Source organism: Gossypium raimondii, chromosome 11 (genome assembly GCF_025698545.1).
Source record: "Gossypium raimondii isolate GPD5lz chromosome 11, ASM2569854v1, whole genome shotgun sequence".
Taxonomy (NCBI): Eukaryota; Viridiplantae; Streptophyta; class Magnoliopsida; order Malvales; family Malvaceae; genus Gossypium; species Gossypium raimondii.
Genome location: NC_068575.1, coordinates 44636498 through 44657594, shown reverse-complemented (window position 1 = coordinate 44657594; position 21097 = coordinate 44636498). Strand labels below are relative to the sequence as shown.

Below are 21097 nucleotides of genomic sequence, written 5' to 3'. Positions count from 1 at the left end.
GGAGAAAGTCAATCCTTGCCTAAAAATTTTGAAAGGTTGTCCAAGAACAATTGACTTCTCATTTCAATATCATATGAGACAACTTTTCTATTGCAAGGATAAATAAATATGACGAAAGAGGGTCTCCTTGATGCAAACCCCTCATAGGTTGAAATTCATCCAATCATTAACCATTACAAATAGATGATATTTTACTCGAGCATACACAAAACATTATGAGTTCTACAATACCCCTGAGCACTTGGAAATCCACCAAAGTCTCTTGTAAAAAACAACCTAACTCACACTGTCATATACTTTGTGTAAATCAATTTTGAATATCATAGCCCCCTATTGTCCTTGCAAACGCATCATCGAATGAACCACTTCTTAAGTAATCAAGATATTATCCAGAGTACTTCGTCCTACCAAAAAAATTTTCTGGAAGGGTCCAATAACACGTTTCAAAATAGGATGTATTCTGTTAACCAATACTTTAGAAAGCACCTTATAAGAACTGTTAAACAGACTGATAGGGCAAAACAGAGTCATGTTATCAGCATCAATAACCTTAAGGATAAGGACAAGAAATACCTTCAAAATTTTTTCATCGAACTTACTTGTAGAAAAGGCCTCCCGCACAAATTGAAAGAGAATATCTTTAATTGTATCTCATGATGCTATAAAAAAATAGTTGGATGCCATTCGGTCCCCGGGCTTTAAGGGCTTTCATAAAAAAACAACATTGATTTAACTTCCTTCATACTAACTTTTGCGGTCAAATTCTTACACTCTTCAACAGTAAATTAGGAACAATACAAGGAATAATTATCATGCAAAAGACTCACCCTCATGCCCCTAAAGAGGTACTTAAAGAAATCCACAATGTGCTCATGGATGGTCTTAGAATTGGACACGTCCCTTAATCAAAAGACCTCTTGTTCTACTTCGATTTCGACAAATAATGGTAGACAAATGGAAGAACTCAATATTTCTTTCGCAATGAACTATCCAATCAAGCCTAGATCTTTGGAACTATAATAATTTTTCTTGAACTAACACTTGTTGATATTCCTTATTCAATTCTTTTTCTAACTCTTGAAGAGCTAGAAAAAACAAATAAAGTGAAGAGTTTTGAATACCATTCAACCGTTTAATTAAGGTCTTCTTCCTTCGAAAAATATTCCTAAAATTAGTCTCTTTCTATTCTTTAATCATCCTCATAGCACCCTTAACATCTTCTATCATCGAACCAGCATTTTCTCGCCACCATTGATAAAAAAACTATCAAGAGTTTATCATGAGTTAACCATGCAAGTTTAAATCTAGAAAGATGTTTATCTTTTGGTGGGATGCCCCTTACATCAGTATTAAGAAGTATTGGATGATGGTCAAAAAATAACCGAGAAAGATTAAAAACATATAACTCATGAAAGCATTGAGCTACAACAATATTAATAAGAACCCTATCAAGACGTTCTTGTAAAATAATTTGTTGAAAATGGCCACCCATGCTGTTGTTATATTTTTGGTTAAGTGCATGCAGCTTGTAAACATGCTACAACACGTATGCTTGCTGCAACAACAAGGTTGTTTAGTTACTTTGTTAAGTTACTTAGTTGAAAATGAACTAAGTTGGTATTATTTTGATGTTTTTAGGTGCTGATTGACATAATCAGCTTGTGTGCAAGTTAATTTTTACTTGTTTCAAAGTATAATTAGTGGTAGTAGGTAGTATTTGGTGATGTATTTTGATTATAAATGTATTGTTTTCTTATTGAAGGAGTAAGCAAAAATGAGATATCAGCCATAAGTTCCATTGCTACTAGATTGTGAGCAAGTAAAAATATTTCATGCATCTTGCTTCCTTGTTCTATGTCCTAATGACCCTAACAAATGGTATCTTGAGCCCAAGTCTTTGAGGGCTTGTTTTTGCTTCTGTTGCTTGTTAAGAAAGACAAAAAGCTGTTAAAGCCTGTCATCTTCGAGGGCTGCTTGTAAAAAAGACAACAACAACTCACCTTGTGAGACTCCCAAACAAGCTTGGGATAAGCTGAAGGAGAAGTTGATGGAGTATGTGCATGAAGACACTCCACAGTAGGAGGGAGTATGTGCAAGAAGAAATAGGACTGTAATGAACAAAAAAACAATGCAAGATGTGTTTGAAGGTAAGTTGCCAACCAAGGCTGTGAAGGAGGAGAAGACTCCATTTGATGAATAAATTTTTGGCACAAAAGACTGGGATAGTCAAGTGTGTAAGTCAGATTTGGTTTAGAATGAAGCCAAGGTTGAAAATAAATTGCTTTAACAGAGTCAGATTGAAATAAAGCATCTAAGGATTGCCAAGTTCAAAAAACTTGGTGAATGATTAGTATTTGCAGCATGGAGTCTAAGGAGGAGTGTTGAAAATGGCCAACCATGCTGCTTTTATTTTTTTGGTTAAGTGCATGCAGCTTGTAAACATGCTACAGCACGTTGCTTACTGTAACAGCAAGGTTGTTTAGTTACTTTGTTAAGTTACTTAGTTGAAAATGAACTAAGTTGGTATTGTTTTGATGTTTTTAGGTGTTGATTGACATAATCAGCTTGTGTGCAAGTTAAGTTTTACTTGTTTTAAAGTATGATTAGTGGTAGTAGGTAGTATTTGGTGATGTATTTTGATTATAAATGTATTGTTTTCTTATTGAATGAGTAAGCAAAAATGAGCTATCAGCCATAAGCTCTCTTGCTACACATTTGTGAGTAAGTAAATTTTTTTTCTTGTATCTTGCTACCTTGTCTTGTGTCCTATTTTTCTTCTTTTGTTTTTACAAAGCCCCAACATAATTCTGCTATGCAACTTACGAACCCACGTAAACTTTGAATCAGAAAAGTCAGCATCTAAAAGGTTACATGCACTCCGCTGATCCCTAAACTGCAGCATGCGCTTAAAACAATCACCTAGCCCTCCACAGCGTTCATCTAAGGAAGTAAAATAGTTAAAATCACCTGAAACCACCTAATGAGAGGAACAAGTGGCTTGCAAAGGAACGTAAATGTTCCCAAAAGAAATTTTTTGCCTCAAAAGAAGGTTGTAGATAAGAAAATGATGAAACCACACATTATAACCCTCAACCTCGCAACGAATAACCTATTCCATAGAGTTCTTGACCACTAAATCCAATCTATTTTTATGCTAAAGAATACGAAAAACCAATCTTGGTACCTCGAAGAAGCCATTGAAACCCAACTTCCTTGCTAAACGCGATCCCGATCTTGAACTATCTTTCGTCTCAAGTAAAGAAAGAACATTCAATGTTTCACGGAACACCAAATCTTTATAATTATGTAAAAAGGGACTGTTACCCACCCCTCTACAACTCCAGGTTATAGATATCATTAAACAATAAAATTTGAAGAATCATTCACCCAAGAACGAGCCCCCCTTTCTGCGCTAACAAAGCTAATTGACCATCTTGTATTTCTGCTTGTTTAAATTTTGCCATGGTCGAGTCTGGTAGATCACTTGTATGTTCAACCATTATCTGCGTTGACACTCCTAATGTAGTCGACTGTAAAACCAAAGCCTGGCCAACATCCGCTTCCATTGGGTCTCTTCTGACCTCGGTTCCGCCTTTGAAGATTGACCAATTATTTTTTAAATTAATTTTTTAAATTTTTTTGAATTTTTATAAAAAAACATATATTTTTTAATCTTTAAAGTTATATAAATTGAATTTTTTATTTAAATTTTCCTAAAGTTTAACTCTCTTTTTTCAAATTTTTTATAATTTTTATATGTTTTTGAAGTTTTAGAATTTGTTAGAAGTTAATATATTTAGTTTTTGAATTTGTTAGAAGTTAATATATTTTAAATTTGGTTTAATATATCAAAAAGCTCATACAAAATAATTTAATAATTAATTGAGTATTCAATCGAAAACAACACTCAATTGAGTGCTTAATATAAGCAATCAATTAAGCTCTCGAATACCGAATTTTCATGTAAGCCATTGATATTCATTAACTTCGTCACGTGGCACGCCAAAGTTTTGCACATGGCAAAAATGGATAATTTCCTTTAAAATTGCCTAAAAAACATAAAAGATATGTTAAAAAAAATTCTTTTAAATTTTCTACAATTATAAAAATTTAGATTTTTCAAAAAAAGATAAAAATAGAATTTCTAAAAGTTATAAAAAAATTTACAAAAAATATAAAAAATTTTAAAAAATAGAAAATAGAATTTTAAAAAATTATAATAATTAAAAATATAAAAAATTAAGCTTAATATATCAAAAAGCTTCTATAAAAAAAATCAATAATCAATTGAGCTCTCAATTGAAAACAACACTTAATTGAACTCTTAATTGAATATAAACAATCAATTAGCCCTCGAAAAACCAATTTTCAAGTAAACCTCTAACATCCGTTAACTTCACCATGTGGCACACTATGGCTGTGCCATGAGGCAAAATTTGGTAATTTCCCTTAAAATTTTTAAAAACATAAAATTTTAAATATATATATAATTATTAAAATAAATTAGAATTTTGGAAAATTAAAATAAAGAGATTTTTCAAAAATTATAAAAATATAAAAATATAAAAATACTAGAAAATTATTAAAATGACAAATATAGAATTTTAGAAAATTATAAAAATTTTAAAATTATATGAAAATATAACAAATTATATTTTTATGGATTTATGTTTTAGATTAATCAACTTTTCAATATCATCAATATCAATATGAGCATCAACGTCATGTTACACAGTGTCGTCACTGGGGAACCTAAACATTTCCACTTCAATAAATTATTTGTATGGCACATTAGTGAACAATGCAAACTCTTTTACATAATTTTAATAATTTTATAATTTTATAATTTTTTGTAATTTATAAATTTTTTCAATTTTATATTGAAAAAGTCTTTGATTTGTACGCGTTCAAAATAATTTCTTTCAATCTTCTGTTGGAACAAAAGTTGAGACAAAATAAATTTTTAACAAGGTAAAACAAATAGTAAGGAAAGGGGAGAATCAACACCGATATTTGTTAAGGCAATGTAGATCATTAATCTTACATTAATGGAGTCTCGCTCAAAGAATTATCTTATAATTTTATTCAACGATCCAACTGAATACCTATTGGCTAAAGCTTAAAGCGCAACTTATTCTTACAATAATTGATATTTGTAACTCCAACAATGGCTCAGATTGTTACAAATAACTTTCCTAAATACATTAGTTTACAATCAATATAAACTCTCTAAACAATACTTAAAAGAATGTAGCAACAAGAAAACTTAACAAAGCAGTCAAAAAGACACTTCAAAATTAAAAGAACTCTGCTTTACTAGCACGATTTTCTCTACTTTACTAGCATGACTAGGGTTTTGTTTTGAGATTTATTTTTTTGTTTCTTGACAGCGACGGTAGTTTTCGACAGGCTCATCGTTGGTTTTTTTGGGGTTTTTGTCTGATATGGAACATGAGTTGGCAGATTTATCGTTGGATGATAGGGAGGAAGAGGGTTTGGGGGTACCCACGGAGGTTGGTTTACAATCGATGGTGTCTGAATTTAGTATTGTCGGCTATTTTCTGACAGCAAGTATAGTTCACTTTTCGGCTATGAAGAGCACCATCGTGAATGTTTGGCATCTTGTTAAAGGCGTTCAGATTTCGGATCTAGGAGACAAACATTTTTTGTTTAAGTTCTTTCATAGGATAGATCTGGAACGAGTGATTAATGGGGCTCACTGGACTTTTAATAACCATTTGTTGGTGTTTCATAGGCTAGAGATGAGGGAGGACTCGGTGAAGGTTCCTTTGTTATATGCGAGTTTTTGGGTTCAGGTGTATGATCTACCTATGGGATTATTCTTAGAAGTTATGGCGTGATAGTTTAGAAATTTTATGAGTAATTTTTTGGAGTATGATTCGAAGAGTTTAAGTCGAGGGATGCGTAATTATCTTAGACTTAGGGTCTAATTGGATGTCAGGAGACCAATGAAAATGAAGAAGAAAATTATATTCGCGTCAAGTAGCCACACTTATGTTTACTTTAGGTATGAAAAATTGACTTTGTTCTGTTTCTTTTGCGCTCATTTGGGGCATAATGATTCTTTCTGTCAACTCTGTATGTCAAGAAAGGAGGAGTCTGTTGAGCTGGGGTGGGATTTATCAGTTTGAGCGCAATTGAGAAGAGCTGCAGCAATGAGTAGTGTATGGTTGGTGGAAAATAGTGATAAGAGGGGGCTGATCCTAGTGGAGGGAAAATGGATTTTGTTTACGAGTCTGGGATAAATGGTCGTTGGGATACTGGAATTAAGAGAGATCCTATGTTGGGGATTAATTTGGAACGGTCAGGGGGAAATATTCTAAGGGTTGATGGTTGTGGGGATTAGTTGCGGGAGCATTTGGACATGGAGCATGATAGGGGAGGAGATACCTGTTGAGAATGTTGGTGGCAAGAAGAGACTTCGGAATGAGATGGGGGATTATAACACTAGGGGATGGAGAATTCAATAATAGTTCACGAGTAACGACCAGTGGGGAGAGCCCATTTTATATCGGCGATTGCCAAGAGGCAAGACGACCAGGCACAATGAAAATACTAAGCTGGAATATCCTTGGTTTGGGGCAACTGCAGACTGTTAGACGTCTTAAGAACAAATTGAGGCAAGTTTAGCCCCAACTTCAGTACGAGAAGGATGGAACAGATACGACGAAAATGCAGGTTCATAAATGGTATTGATATGGATGCGATAGGAACGAATGGGGGTTTATCTTTGGGTTGGGTGGAAGGCTTGATTATTACACTACGAATTTTTTCTAGTTCTTATATTGATGTGGAGGTAGAGGAGGAAGCGGGAGAGGCAAAATGGAGGTTTACGAGATTTTATGGTTCCCTAGTGGAACAAAACTGAAAGGAGTCGTGGAGGTTGTTGGGACATTTGAAACAAGAGTCAAGTTTGTTGTGGTTGATGTTGGGGGATTTTAATGAGGTCTGTTATTCCTTTGAAGAACAAGGTGGACGACTTAGGGAGGAGTGACAAATGATTGTTTTTAGGGAGGTTCTGGATGATTGTGCTTCAAACGATCTTGGTTTCTCAAGTCAGTGATTCACATGAGAGAGAGGGCGCCTACAAGATAATAATATAAGAAAGTGATTGGATAGAAGGGTAGCTGATCTTGTTTGGTGGGAGCGTTTTTCAGAGATTTCTGTTAGCCACCTACATCATAGTTTTTCAGATCATTGCCCGGTGCTTGTGGATACAAGACGCGATAGGAGGGTTGAGTCTGGGTTGAGGAATGAGGTTTTTCGATTCAATGCCGATTGGGTTTTGGAGAAGGGTTTTGAAGATAATCTTAAAAGATGGTGGAGTTTGACTGATAGAGAGATTCTGGAAAAGCTTGAGGAGTTAGGAATAGAATTGAACAATTGAGCTAAAAAGGTGAAAGTTGACAGACATAGGCGAATGAAGGATTTGAGTAGTAGACTCAATGAATTGTATACTGAAGATCATTATGATGTGGTATTAGTTGAGATTACTGATGTGAAGTTAGCCTTAAACTTGGAAGCCGATATAGAAGAGTTATTTTGGGAGTAAAGAGTTAGGGCGAACTGGATTCAGTTAGGGGATCGCAATACTTCTTTTTTCCATAGTTTTGCTTCGAGTCAAAAGAAGATAAATAAGATTAAAGGTTTAGAGAATGGGAATAGGGGATGGTAAGTAGCCATGATGAGATAATAAGGTTTGCTACGAATTATTTTAAGGATTTATTTTCCACTAGGCCTGTAGATGATTGTGAGCGTTTGCTTTCGGGTATTCATGTGTGTGTTTCGGTGGTTTTAAATGAGGAGTTAATGGCTGAGTTTAAAACAGATGAAGTGGTTGAGGCGGCTAGAACTATGGCTCCCTTGAGTGCACATTTGGGAACGTACCCATCGTATATCTGGCGGAGTATTTGGGGAGCACGCAATCTTATCGAGGCAGGGACGGGCTGGAGGATCGATAATAGGTTGATTGTAAACATCTGGAATGATGTGTGGGTACGAGGTCCTGGTGATTCCAGACTTAAATTTCAGAACATTGATATCCGGTACACTACTGTTTCAGATTTAATTGATGTAGATACAGCTACTTGGAAAAATGATGTTATTAAGGAACTGTTTGGTACTGACCAGTTGAAGAGAATTCTATTGATCCGTTTAGCGAGTAGTGCACATATGGATGAGATGGTATGGAGGACGGATAGAACAGGGGAGTACACGGCCCATAGTGGTTACAAATGGCTAGTTATAAGGGGTTATGAAATAATGGGAACAAATATTACACCACAAAATGAGAATCTAACTAATTTTTACATGAGACTATGGAATTTAAGTATTTCTAGTAAAATTTGCATACATTTTTGGAGAGTTATCAATGATTTTGTCCCAACAAGAGGGGTGCTGAAGTCCCGCAAGCTCGCAGTAAATTCACTGTGCCTGGTTTGTGAATTGGAGAAAGAGTTGGTGGTTCATCTTTTCCGCGATTGTGGTTTTTCTAAGCAAGTTCTGGAGGGAGTCGGTGTGGATCGCTCGACAGATAATATGCAAAACAGTTGGAAACAGTGGTTAGTCGAAAAGTTCATGAAAGCCAGCATATTGGAGTGTAGGAAGTTAGCCATCTCATTCTGGGCGCTGTGGTACAACTGCAATAAAATTAACCATGAGGGCGTTAGGGATAGAGTGCAGGATGTTGTGAGGTTTATAAATGCATATTTAATGGAAATTGATCAGTTGAACAACTTATCACAATCTATTTTTACTCCTGAACAAACAGCTTGGGAGCCACCGGAGGGGGATGCTATTAAATTTAATTTTGATGCATCCTTTAGTTAGCAGTCCTAGACGTCATATTCGAGGGTCATAGTACGAAATAGAGAAGGTTTGGTCATGGGTTCATGCACATACCTATGGAAGAACATTCCAGATCCGACTATGGCTGAGGCGAGGGCGTGTTTTAAAAAAGAGCTGGGTTTTAGAGATGTGTGTGTTGAGGGGGACGCTCTTACTGTAATTCGAAAGCTAAAATCCGCAGAAAAGGATAGATCTATTGTGGTACAATCATCCAAGACATAAAATAGAGAACAGGTCAGTTTAGGAGTTTTCAGGCTAGATTTGTACCTCGGGGGGCCAATGCGGCAGCGCATGGGCTGGCGATGGAGGGTAGGAAGTATACTTGGCCTATGTATTGGATTGAGGAGGTTTCAAGGGCTGTGGAATGGCTTGTTGATAAGGATCAGAGTGGGAGTAGGGCAAATGATCGTTTGTAAAGGCTGAGTCCGGATTGAGGGGCCTGATTTGTCTGGCTTGGGGTTGTCTAGTCGTGTTGTTAATGGAGTTTAATTTCTTATGGTTACCCCCTTTGTACTGGTGTTTAGGAGCGTGAATGGGTTTTGGAGAAGAGGAATCTGTTCGGGGATCGTTTCATTTCTTCTTTTGATTTGTTTTTGTTTTTGCTGGTTTTCATTTGTTGTTTGTGGGCGTGATCAATGCGCCTGCTGTTTTCGGGTCCCTAGGCGCTGTTCTGTTAGCCAATGTGTGGGTAACACCTCAAGAACGCAACCTACTGCCAATTTATAGGCTCATTCAATTGTTCATCCAATCGATATTGGTAAGCATTTATCATCAAGTTGAATGCTTGTTTCATCTTGAATAATTGTCTCATAACAACTTTAAAATTCTCTTAAGGAGTAAGAATAATGATACATTTTAAACTTCTCCTTCCTCCTCCATCCTCCAAGCTAGTCGGTTGAAAGATGATGATCATAACATGTATTAGCACGAAATTACATCTTTATTTGTTTAAATCATAAGCCATATCATTAAAAAAGTTTCAAAAGCTTTAATTATACCAAGATTATTATTTTATTTGTTGTTCGAACATGAAATAGAACAAGAGAAACAATCAAAGTTCCTACATATATTATTAATACGATATCATAGCACACCCACCATATGATTTAAAAATGATGTAAAATATATTTATAAAAATAGTTAAAAGGTTTAAGTTTTTAACTGTAAAGAACCTATTATTTATTTTTTATATTTTGTATAATCACACGTCTCATTTGTTTTACTATTTCAGTATAGTTGTATTCTAGCTGATATTTGAACCAGATCCATATGCAAGACAGCTTAAAATCATAAACCTAATGCTTTTTAACACCTTTGATATAATCCGTTTGAAAGGGAGATGGCTAACGAATTCAGACAGGTCCCAGACAAACCCCCAAGAAAGGATAATATATTACGTGTTGCACTTCGAAATATTTTGTTTCTTTTGTTTTCCATCAACCACAAAGGTCAAGGTTCAATGCAATGTATTTCATCTTCAACATCAAAACGGTCATCGTTATTATCGGCATTGGTACCATCAGAATTAGGGCTGCATTCCTCTAAGGAAAAGTTAAGTTGTGGGGACTTCGACTTCAACTTGCCTTTATGTGAAGATGATGATGATGGTGATGGTTCTTGCATTGCAGCAGAGCCCTCTTGCTGCTGAGATGGTGATGCTGCATCTTTATCTGTTGGGCCTCTTTTGCCATGGCTGTGGCCTTTGTTTATGTCGGTTGCCATGGAGTCCAACGATGAGGTTGACAGTGATTCCCTCAGGAAGGGACCATGCTTTTCCCTCACTCTTCTTTTCCACTTGGACAGTGAATGCCTCACATTTTCAGAAATGATTGCACTTCGGAACTTGGAACCCATCTACCCGACCATGAAAATTATAACCCAATGAAAATAGATTGAGAGCTGAAGATTTTTATAATTATAAACATCAATGGCCTAACCTGTGTAACTATAACATAGAGTGGGAATGTTATAAAGCTACACCAGCACTGAGAGATTATACTGCATAAACCAACCAGCCAGCAAGTTTAAAATAAAACACCATGCATGAGACTGAAATGAATATTTTATTTTATTTTATTTTTTTATAATTACCCAAATGCCAAACGAGTTGCAAGGAAGGCACGGTTCTCCATGAAGCAAGAAGGATCCTTAATTTCCCACTGAAAGCATGCCATAAAATGGCACAAAAACATTACATATAATTCAACCACAGATTATCGGTTTTGTCATTATAAAAGTCTTACCAGTGACCAAAGGAATGAAGCCATCTCAAATGCATTCTGCAACCAAAGTTCATGTTAATGAACAAAAAGAATAAAGAATAAAAAATTGTTGTACGATTTAAGGGCACATAAAATGTCCTCAGTATCACTTAAGACTTACTTGAAATGAAATAAGCTGTATCAAACGTAAGAGGAACCTGGGCCTTCCAAACCAAAAGAGTTCATCCCTCAGGTTAAATTTATGGAAACCCTCCGACGGATCGTTCTCCCTGATTTCAACAGCTAATTTTACAACCACACGGTGCAGTTTCGTTCCGATTAGCAGTATCAGCTTTTACATACATCAACAATGGGAAGAAAAATCAGGAACACGTAAGTTGTGACTCGTTTAGTTGCTATTACATTAGAAGCGCAATGCAACGATGAAGACGTACGATGGCAGGAAGGAACGAAAGCCAAAAGTAAAGATTGGTTCCTGACAACAAGAATAGATTTGATTAATGCAAGAAATAGTATGAATGATTAATGCAAAAGGGAAGCATTGCTGCGTGAACAATAAGCAGCCAATTACAGGAAGTTGTTAACAGAGGAAAATGGTGGAAATCGCATAAAGTTTCATTTAGTTGAGACCTCAAAGAGAAGCTAAAATGGTGTCTTAGCCTACTTGAATTACCATGGAAATCAAGAAAGACGCATAGTATGCAATAAATCCAGAAGGGCACGCTGCAAGAGAAATCCAAATATAGCCAAATCAAATAACCAATACAAATCATGCATCTATGTTCCTATACCTGTCGTAAAGACTGTATTTTAATTACTTGACCTGAGATTGATTTCATGAATTCCAAGTGGTTAATTACATATGTGCATAGCAGAGTAGATATAGTACCTAATGCCAACGATATCCCGAAACTCTTCTTCCATGCTTCGAACCATATAATTATGGAAATCATACGTAAAAGGAAGTTCATGAGTCTAAGAAGAATAAAGTAAAAATGAAATTAGTATTTAACTGTCCAAATCTAATCACATCCTAATCTCTTTCACACTCATTTGGCAAAGTAAATACTTTGGGACGCAAAAAAACTTGTAGTTTCTTTTCCTGAGAGTTATAATGAGCCTGATGGACATACTGTAATGAACCCCAACCGCAAAGCCGTGTAGTCAGAATAGTTTATAGAACTCCAGAACTGGCGGGTGAAGCAAAGCTGCAAAATGATATATATATATTGAGTTCAAAATCTCTTCAAAGTAAATGGTATAGAATGTTCCAGGAATTACAAGACAAAAAAATAGAGGAAAAGAACATTCTTTGAAGCTATATTTAGTTAGAGCCTTAGAGGTAAGCTGAAGAGATGATATACAAGTGCGCAGAACTGTTGGCAAAATCGATGAGATGGGGCACGGTCATCAACCAATGTCTAAAAGGTATGAAGATGAAAATGTACGGTAAAAGTGGCAGGCTAAGGAAGATTTCAAGAAAGTATACCAGCCAAACAAAAACTCTGCTTTGGCTCCATGGATGAGAACCATGGTGAGAAATGAAAGTTGTCAGTCGCTTCATTCTTGGACCGACTTCACCTGGTGAGGATTCTATATTTGAAAAAGTTAATAAAATAGGGATGAGATTGATGTCCATCAGAATACGAGTAACTAATGAAGAAACAGAATTAGAAGTTTAACATCGACTCGAAAGGTCGCACCTTGTAAATATTGATCAGCCACTGCCTTGGCATGATTCTCCCATGTTCTCCAGCTATAAATCTGCAAAAACATGAACTGTAAACTTGGTGCGTATTAGGATTTGTATCACTAAGAATAAGGAGATACATATACCTTAATCATAGCCAACGCGATGGCAATAAAGCTGTAAGAAACATGGGTGATACCGAGCACGAATACGAAATGGTGAAGCTGCTCAAGGCTTTCATGTGAAGCAAAAGAATCTTTACCCTGGTTGCAAATGCCAAGTGAGAAATTAAAAGCATCAAAGTGGGAAAGCATCTAGAGATCAAAAGAAAAAATGGGCTACCTCAGGACAATAACCATGGTGCACAGTAACAAGCTTCTTCCCTCTGAAAACCGTGCTATTGGTGTTCAACTTCACGGCGTGCTCGGAATTTTTATGACTGGATTTGGCACAAGGATAGAATCGGCTATCCAAGGCCGATGATTTTATGCAAATTTTAGCAAAAAATGAAATCCAATGGCCCATCAACAACGACAGAACCCCAAAAAGCATCAGTTCTGCTCATAGATAATAATAACAACACTGATATAACGAGACCAAAAAGGATCATGCTTGTGACATCACATATATATAAATCTCAGACAAAAAGGTTTACCCTCTTTGATCTTCTCCAAGGCTGCTAACAGAGATTTCCTCTTAGTCCTTTCCAACCACTATAAAACAAGAAGATGGAGATGCAAATACATTACACAAACAATCAAATATGAGATTGATGAGAGATGAAAGAACATGGGTTTTTGACCTGCCCAAAATTTTTCAAAGCGTGATGAACCAAGAAACCAAAACAAATCATAACAGTGATCACAGTAGCAACAGCCCAAGTTGGGGTTTCTTCCAAGGATTTCCCTTCTCTAACTACAGCCTCTCCTTCCTCCATTTCTTTTTTCTTTTTTCTATCCTCAGAAGGTGAACACTAGAGCATTGAATATATTGAGGAATGAACAAAGATGGAATGGGCTTCTGTTCAATTAATGGGGAGAGGTTTGATGGCGGGGTTTATGTTGTGGCATGAAATAGAGACCGTTCCAGCTGAAGTGAAATTAAGAACACATGCATGGGTCGTTGAACTGGTTTACAAGATTGTTCAGAGGGCAGGATACATTTGGAAAGTGCAACGTGACTTTGTCTTTCAATTTGCAACATTTTCTGAGGGGAGAGGCTTTAGGTTATGGTCGTTTCAATGCGTATATGATGATATGATAAAAAGAGAAGAAAATGGAAATCGGAATTTGGACCGGATTTTATGCACAGATGCAACATAATATTCACTTGTTTTTACGTTTTTGATGGGGCTTTTATTTTCCGATTGAAAAATCCATTAAACTAGAAAAATTAAGCATCATGATTCATATACTTGGCATATATATAGGGAGAGAATATTTTGTTTTAAAACATTGGTTGAGTTGGGCGGCTTTTTTTGCATAATGATTACTGATAACAAGGCTTTTTTGTATTAGTTTACTTATAAATGATTTGAATGTGTATTTATTTTATAACTAGTTATTTATTTGTTTTTGGGGGTTGCATTTCAGCATTTGTTTCCATAACTGACAGCAATCTTTTATTTAAACAATACAATTAAAAGAAAAACAATGTAATTTGTAGCTATTTCTCTCTTTGTTTTTATTTTTTAATAAAAATTGTGTATTGTTATATTCCTACACGTGATAAGATGGAAGGCCCCCTAAACAATAAATCTATCAATAGTCAGCCGGAAGGTCACCCTCAAGTTTCACCTCCCGTCCTAACCATCTGAACAAACAGAAACCATTAGCTACTCCAGGCCTTTAACTTTCTGTTTAGAATGTGATATCGTTGGCTACCATGGGCTCAACTGTTCCATAATGCCAAGTCAGAATGAATGACAGAATCTGTCTTGACATAAACATCCCCACTCATCCGATAATAATGATTAAATGACAAGTTCAACACGTTAACACCATCTTACACGAGACCCTGACTTACAAATACCCTCAAGAGCGATGAAGAAAGGATCTACTCTCCAAGCATACAAGCCTATACTTTGTCAACCCACCTCCAACACTTAGCTTTCGTACTCTCTCCACTCTCACTCTCTTTAACCTCCGGCTCTTCGCCCCAACTAGGTGAACCGGCCTTCATGACAACCACCATATCCTTCTCCATACCCAGTGGCGGATCTTGGGACTAATTTTTTTGGGGGGAGGGGGCTAGTAAAATTTTCAAAAATTTGAAGAGTTCAATGAGAAATATTTTTTTTGAAAAAAGAAATGGGTCGAATTAAAATTTTTATGAGATGAATGATATTTTTCAAAAACTTGAAGGAGCCTAATTTAAATTTTCTAAATATTTCAAGAGAGAAAAACCAAAATTTCCCAAAATTTTGAGGGCCAAGAAACCCTAAACCTCCGTAAGGATCTCCCCTACATACCTTCTCTTTGTTGTACCACTGTATCAATAAAACTAATATAAAAAAATTGGTTTCTAATTAGTAAAAGTAAGATGAACACATATAATCGACCTATATCTATCTAATCTATCAAATTACTTGTCATTAAAAAAATTAGGTAAAGCTCCCATGCTTTTATTTAGGGGTGAGCGTTCGATCGAATCGAATGAAAAAAATTACGTAATTGAGTTAGGGTTCTACTCAATTCGATTCTACTGGAATTTCATTTCACTCGACTCGATTCAAAAAAATTTCAGATTGAGTTAGGATGATAAAATAGGACTCGTGAACTCAATTAACTCAATTTTTTTTTTTTACTTTGCCCCTAATGTAGTGGCCAAAGAAAGCTGGAAAACAATATGTTTGATTCATCGGAATGGAATAAACAAAGAATGGAATAGTCATTCGGTGGTAATGGAATAAAGATGTAATAGATATTACTTAGTTTGGTTGATTGAATGGAATCAAGAGGTAATGGTATTAAAATTGTTTGGTTAGATGGTATGATGTTGAAAATTTTGTAAAGAATAAGTGTAAAACCATATTAGTTATACCCTCAAACTAAATAAATGATATTTTAATTATTGTTATATATTTTTTGAATAATTATTTTATATTAAACATTTATATAAATAATTAATTATAATTCATAAAAATATAAAAATAAATTAATAAAGAAATGGAAACTAGTATAAGTACAAAAGTTTAATATTATAATTAAAATAGTAATCATTAATATATTTTTTATATTATGCAAAAAATAGTATTCATTAATATTTTGATGCTTTTTCTAATCTAACCACTATTGTGACCAATGAGGATAATGCCACTTTGTTAGCTCCTGAACTGTTCATGGAATGCATCTTGATAAGTCACTAGAATCGGATGGTATGAATTCAACATTTTATCAGAAATGTTGGTCGATAGTGGGGCTGGATGCTCTGAGTGGCTGGAACAGTTCCCTCATACTCTTAATGATACAACTATTGTTCTCATTCCCAAAAAGGATAAACCTAATTGTAAGAAGGATTTATGTCTGATTCACTTTGTAACGTCCTATACAAGATAACTATTAAAGTTCTTACTAACTGGTTGAAGGTTCTTTTGCCTCGTATTATATCACTTATGAAATTGACTTTTATACTTGGTTGCTTGATCACTGATAATTTTACGGTTGCCTTCGAGGTTATCCATCATATGCACAACAAAGGGCGAGGTAAAAAGGGTGAAGTTGCTATGAAGATTGACATTAGTAAAGCCTATGACAGGGTCAATTTGCATTTTCTACTGTATATGATGCTTAAACTCGGCTTCGACGCTAAGTGGGTTCAGTTGATTTATGCTTTGCGTCTCTACAGTGAAATATTCAATTATTTTGAATAATGAGTAGGTTGGCCCGATTATTCCTAAGAGAGGTTTGCGGCAGGGTAACCTACTGTCTCCTTACCTTTTTATCATATTTGTGGAAAGTCTCGATCATCTCTTGCATATAGCGGAATCTATGGGAAATTTACGTAGTATTTCCATTTGTCAAGGTTAGTCTCAGTGTCTCTCATTTGTGTTTTTTTTTTTTTCCAATGATAGGTTTTTCCTTTTTTTGGGTTGCAGCTTTAGAGTGTTAGGTTATTAAGAATATTTTGGCTTCGTACAAGGCTGCATCGAGACAAGCCATAAATTTCAAAAATTCTGGCATCATGTTTAGTGCCAATACTAGTCTTTCTGATAAGCGGTTGGCAATTGCTATTTTGGGGTTGTCTTCTATTAATCAAGGGCGCAGAAATAAAAAGCAAGTTTTCTCATTCATTTGTAATCTTTTAGGTAAACGAATTTTTAGCTGGAAGAACAAGTTCCTTTCTAAAGTTGCTAAGGAAGTGGTTCTTAAAACAATGGCTCAGGATCTAATTTCCGTGTATTATATGAGGGGTTTTTAATCAAAATATTACAAAAAAATAAAAAAAATATCAAAATAATATATAAAAAAGTTTATTTACCAAAATAATACAAAAAAAAGACGGCTGAATAGAGGGCCTGCCACAGGCGGCACCAATGGTGCCACTGCCACAGGCGGCACCCCCGTTTGTTTGTATTTCAGCCCTTTGTTCGTATTTTTTTCCCAAATTTTATTACTTTTAAAAAAATATACTATTTTCTAATTTATTATTTTATATTATTTTAGTATATTATGCTTGAAATGTATTCATTTAGTGTGTTTTTATTGAAAGTAATAAAATCCAGGAAAAAATACGAATAAAGGGGCGAAATAAGGGTTTTTTTAAATTTATTTAAAAAACACACTAAATGAATACATTTCAAACATAATGTACTAAAATAATGTAAAATAATAAAATTAGAAAATAATATATTTTTTAAAGTAATAAAATCCGGGAAAAAAATACGAACAAATGGCTGAAATACGAACATGTTGGTGTCGCCTCTCATGTTGTTAATACGAGGATAAATTTTCAATTTTGTTTATATTTTAGTTTTTCAAATATGCTTAGAGTCCTAGAGATACGTGCTATTGTATTACTCTATTATATATAGCCTTCATTTTTCACCAATAATTTAAAATAATTACAAATTTCTTTTATCATTAATATTCATTTTACAATTTATATTCAAAATTCATAATTATCTCTCTTAATCATATTATCTTCAATATTTCAATGTTATTTCTCGGAAATGCAATTTACTTCAACTAATGTCACTGAATATTTACTATTACTTCAGCTAAAGGCTTGAACAGAAGTTAAGTCATAATCAACACGTACTGACATTTCTTTAAAAAAAATTTTGTTTCGTCACATCAATTTTGAGTTGTTTTTGATAAATGAATAGGATAAATCATTTAGTTGGTCACCGATTTTTTGAATGTTTTTATTTTGATCACCCAAATAATTACAGCTACCACATTATTCTTCTTCCATTGCTCTCTAGTTCTAGCTACCACATCCTTTACTGTTTTTTTAAATAAATTTAAAAAAAACCCTTATTTCGGCCATTTGTTCGTATTTTCTCCCTGGATTTTATTACTTTAAAAAATATACTATTTTCTAATTTTATTATTTTACATTATTTTAGTACATTATGTTTGAAATGTATTCATTTAGTGTGTTTTTTAAATAAATTAAACCCTTATTTCGGTCCTTTGTTTGTATTTTTTCCGAATTTTATTACTTTCAATAAAAACACACTAAATGAATACATTTCAAGCATAATGTACTAAAATAATAAATTAGAAAATAGTATATTTTTTAAAAGTAATAAAATTCGGGGAAAAAAATACAAACAAAGGGCTAAAATACAAACAAACGGGGGTGTCGCCTGTGGCAGGCCCTCCATTCAGCCGTTTTTTTTTGTATTATTTTGGTAAATAAACTTTTTGTCTATTATTTTGGTATTTTTTATTTTTTGTAATATTTTAGTAAAAAACCCATTATATGAGTGTTTTTTCTAAAGTTGCTAAGGAAGTGGTTCTTAAAACAATGGCTCACGATCTAATTTCGGTGTATTATATGAGTGTTTTTCTGCTGCCGTTAGGGGCTCGTGAGGCTTTGTAACAGATGATAAACTCCTTTAGGTGGGTTTCATGGTCTGTGTAAGGAGGCATTTGGTGGGCTTCGTGGGATAAATTATGCATGGCGAAGAAGTTTGGCAGAATGGAATTTCATAATCTTCACTATTTTAATTTAGCTATGCTTTGTAAGCAAGGTTGGAGATTTATTTCAATCTCGAGTCTCTTCCTAGTAGAATTTTTAAAGCTAGATATTTTCTGTGTTGTGGCTTTTTTAAAGCCGCAAAGGGTAATAACCTTTCGTTTATATGGAAGAGTATTTTTTCTGCTAAGCATCTGCTCTTTATAGTGTTGGATCTGATGCCCTAAGTGTAGTATATTCATTTATACACTTGTAATTTTTTCCAACAAATTAATTAATAAAATTATTCATGAATTACATTAATATTCTTTGTATAATGTCCTCATGTGATTTTTTCATGTAAAGCAAAATAAAAACAAATATTAGCTCATTGGTTGTCTAATGTTTAACTAATACTAAGCAATATTACGTGGTTGGATAGTAATGCTAAAAGACAATTTATATTAGTAGATGGGCCTAAACATGTCATTAGTCTAATCGGAAATGAGCAAACAAATTGAAAGACTAATATGTTGTCTATCAAGTCCAATTGGAGAGATGCTTTGTCTTAGGCATCGGAGCGGATGACTCCTAGAAGATAGAGGCATAGATGTGACTGACTGAATTGACAGCACATCGAATTGGACCCAAGTAGAATATACAGTAAATCTGTTAATGGATTTATTCACTTGTGATGTTCATAGTGTGGCATACTTTAATCTTGAGTGGATGATGGACTAGGTATGTGTGACTCGTATACTTTGATGTAAGTAAAAGCCTGAGTTCAAATAGATAAGGAATTGAAAGCTGGTGCATTGGGTATATGACTTCTGCAGTATGTAGCATCATTCACAATAGTGGAATTTATAACTCATGACATGGGTAAATGATATCCTCTAATTGACATTGCATGATAGATGAAAAGTAAATGTGGTCACTAGTCGTTTGTTTTTGTGATGAATGACTTAATTACTATTTGATAGTAATTGGCTTTTCATGAAGGAATATGTAATGAGTATCATGAGATAAAATAGGATTATATTGAGAGAACAGATTTATTTCAAAGAGATTAAAGATATCATATGAGGGTAACACACTTATGATAAGGTCATTGGACAAGCACTGGTCGATTTACTTTTATAATGGTATGTCATTAGGGAGGGCTCAATCACGATACTATAGTGGAATGACTTTGTGACTAAATGAATTTATAATTAATAGGTGAAAAGATGGAACTTAATTACAAATCATTTGAGCCCTAATCACATATGTCCAATTAGTCTGTCCGCTAGCTTGTTAAAACCAAAATGAATTGCATGTTGAATCAAATGAACATAAATAGTTAGAAATGATAAAGTTAAAGAAATGGGTAACATTTGAAAATGAATGTGGTTTTCTCACTAAGTATGGAGATGACCTGAGAATTAATTTCTGATTTTTCTAATTATTAATTAATTAATTAATTGAAGTTTAAAAATAGAATTAAATTATTTGGTCATTGTAAATCCGTTGAATGTAGAAAAATAATTATATTTTTTCATGGATTATTTTAAGATGAAGTTGTAATGATTTTAATGGAATAAAAATCAGGTTGAGAAAATTATTTAATTAGAAATTTAATTCATTTAAATTAATTTTTAATATTTATTTTGGAAAATAGAAAAACGTGTATTAAGTTGGATTAAATTATAAAGTATTTAGTTAAAAGTCTAAAAAGCACTTATAATTTGCCCCGATATAGGAGAGGCATAAAGCCTCTCATATTGAATAGAAGTGGATGACAAACCCTAGTGTTTTAGCTAGGGTTGCTGCCCCTCTCTCTCCTTATTCAACTAGGGATTGTTTTTCTATTAAATAAGCATTAAATGCATTTTATTAATTCAACTAGGGTTTCATTTACTTTCCCTATAAATAGATGGCATCGATAGGGCTAAACATATAAAAAGTTATATACAAATTTGAGATATTGTTATTTTGCCCAAAAATAGTGAAAATTTATTTCTAAGTATCAATTATATTTTTCAAGAATAATAATTCTATAGATTTCCATAAAAGAGAGATCTATTTTCCTATTAAAATTAAAGAAAATATTTATGATTTTGTGTTTAATTCGAAAGTGTTTGGGCCCACACTAGAAGCAGTTCATGATACGAGAATAGAGGAGAAGGTCGTTCAGTTGAAAGTTGAAAACGAC

At 34.1% G+C, this 21097-nt stretch overlaps 1 protein-coding gene across 1 annotated transcript; it reads right to left on the bottom strand.

Moving 5' to 3' along the window:
• Positions 1-10158: 10158 nt before the first annotated feature.
• On the bottom strand, positions 10159-14159 carry LOC105803696 (MLO-like protein 4). The gene is made up of 15 exons (XM_012636066.2): positions 13583-14159; positions 13436-13493; positions 13123-13337; positions 12927-13043; positions 12794-12854; positions 12580-12683; positions 12224-12298; positions 11980-12065; positions 11764-11813; positions 11525-11565; positions 11251-11421; positions 11112-11147; positions 10960-11027; positions 10806-10866; positions 10159-10722 (listed from the first exon to the last, which is right to left on the bottom strand). Exons 1-15 carry the CDS (start codon positions 13715-13717, stop codon positions 10318-10320), a joined length of 1683 nt encoding a protein of 560 aa, XP_012491520.1. The 5' UTR covers positions 13718-14159; the 3' UTR covers positions 10159-10317.
• Positions 14160-21097: the final 6938 nt, after the last annotated feature.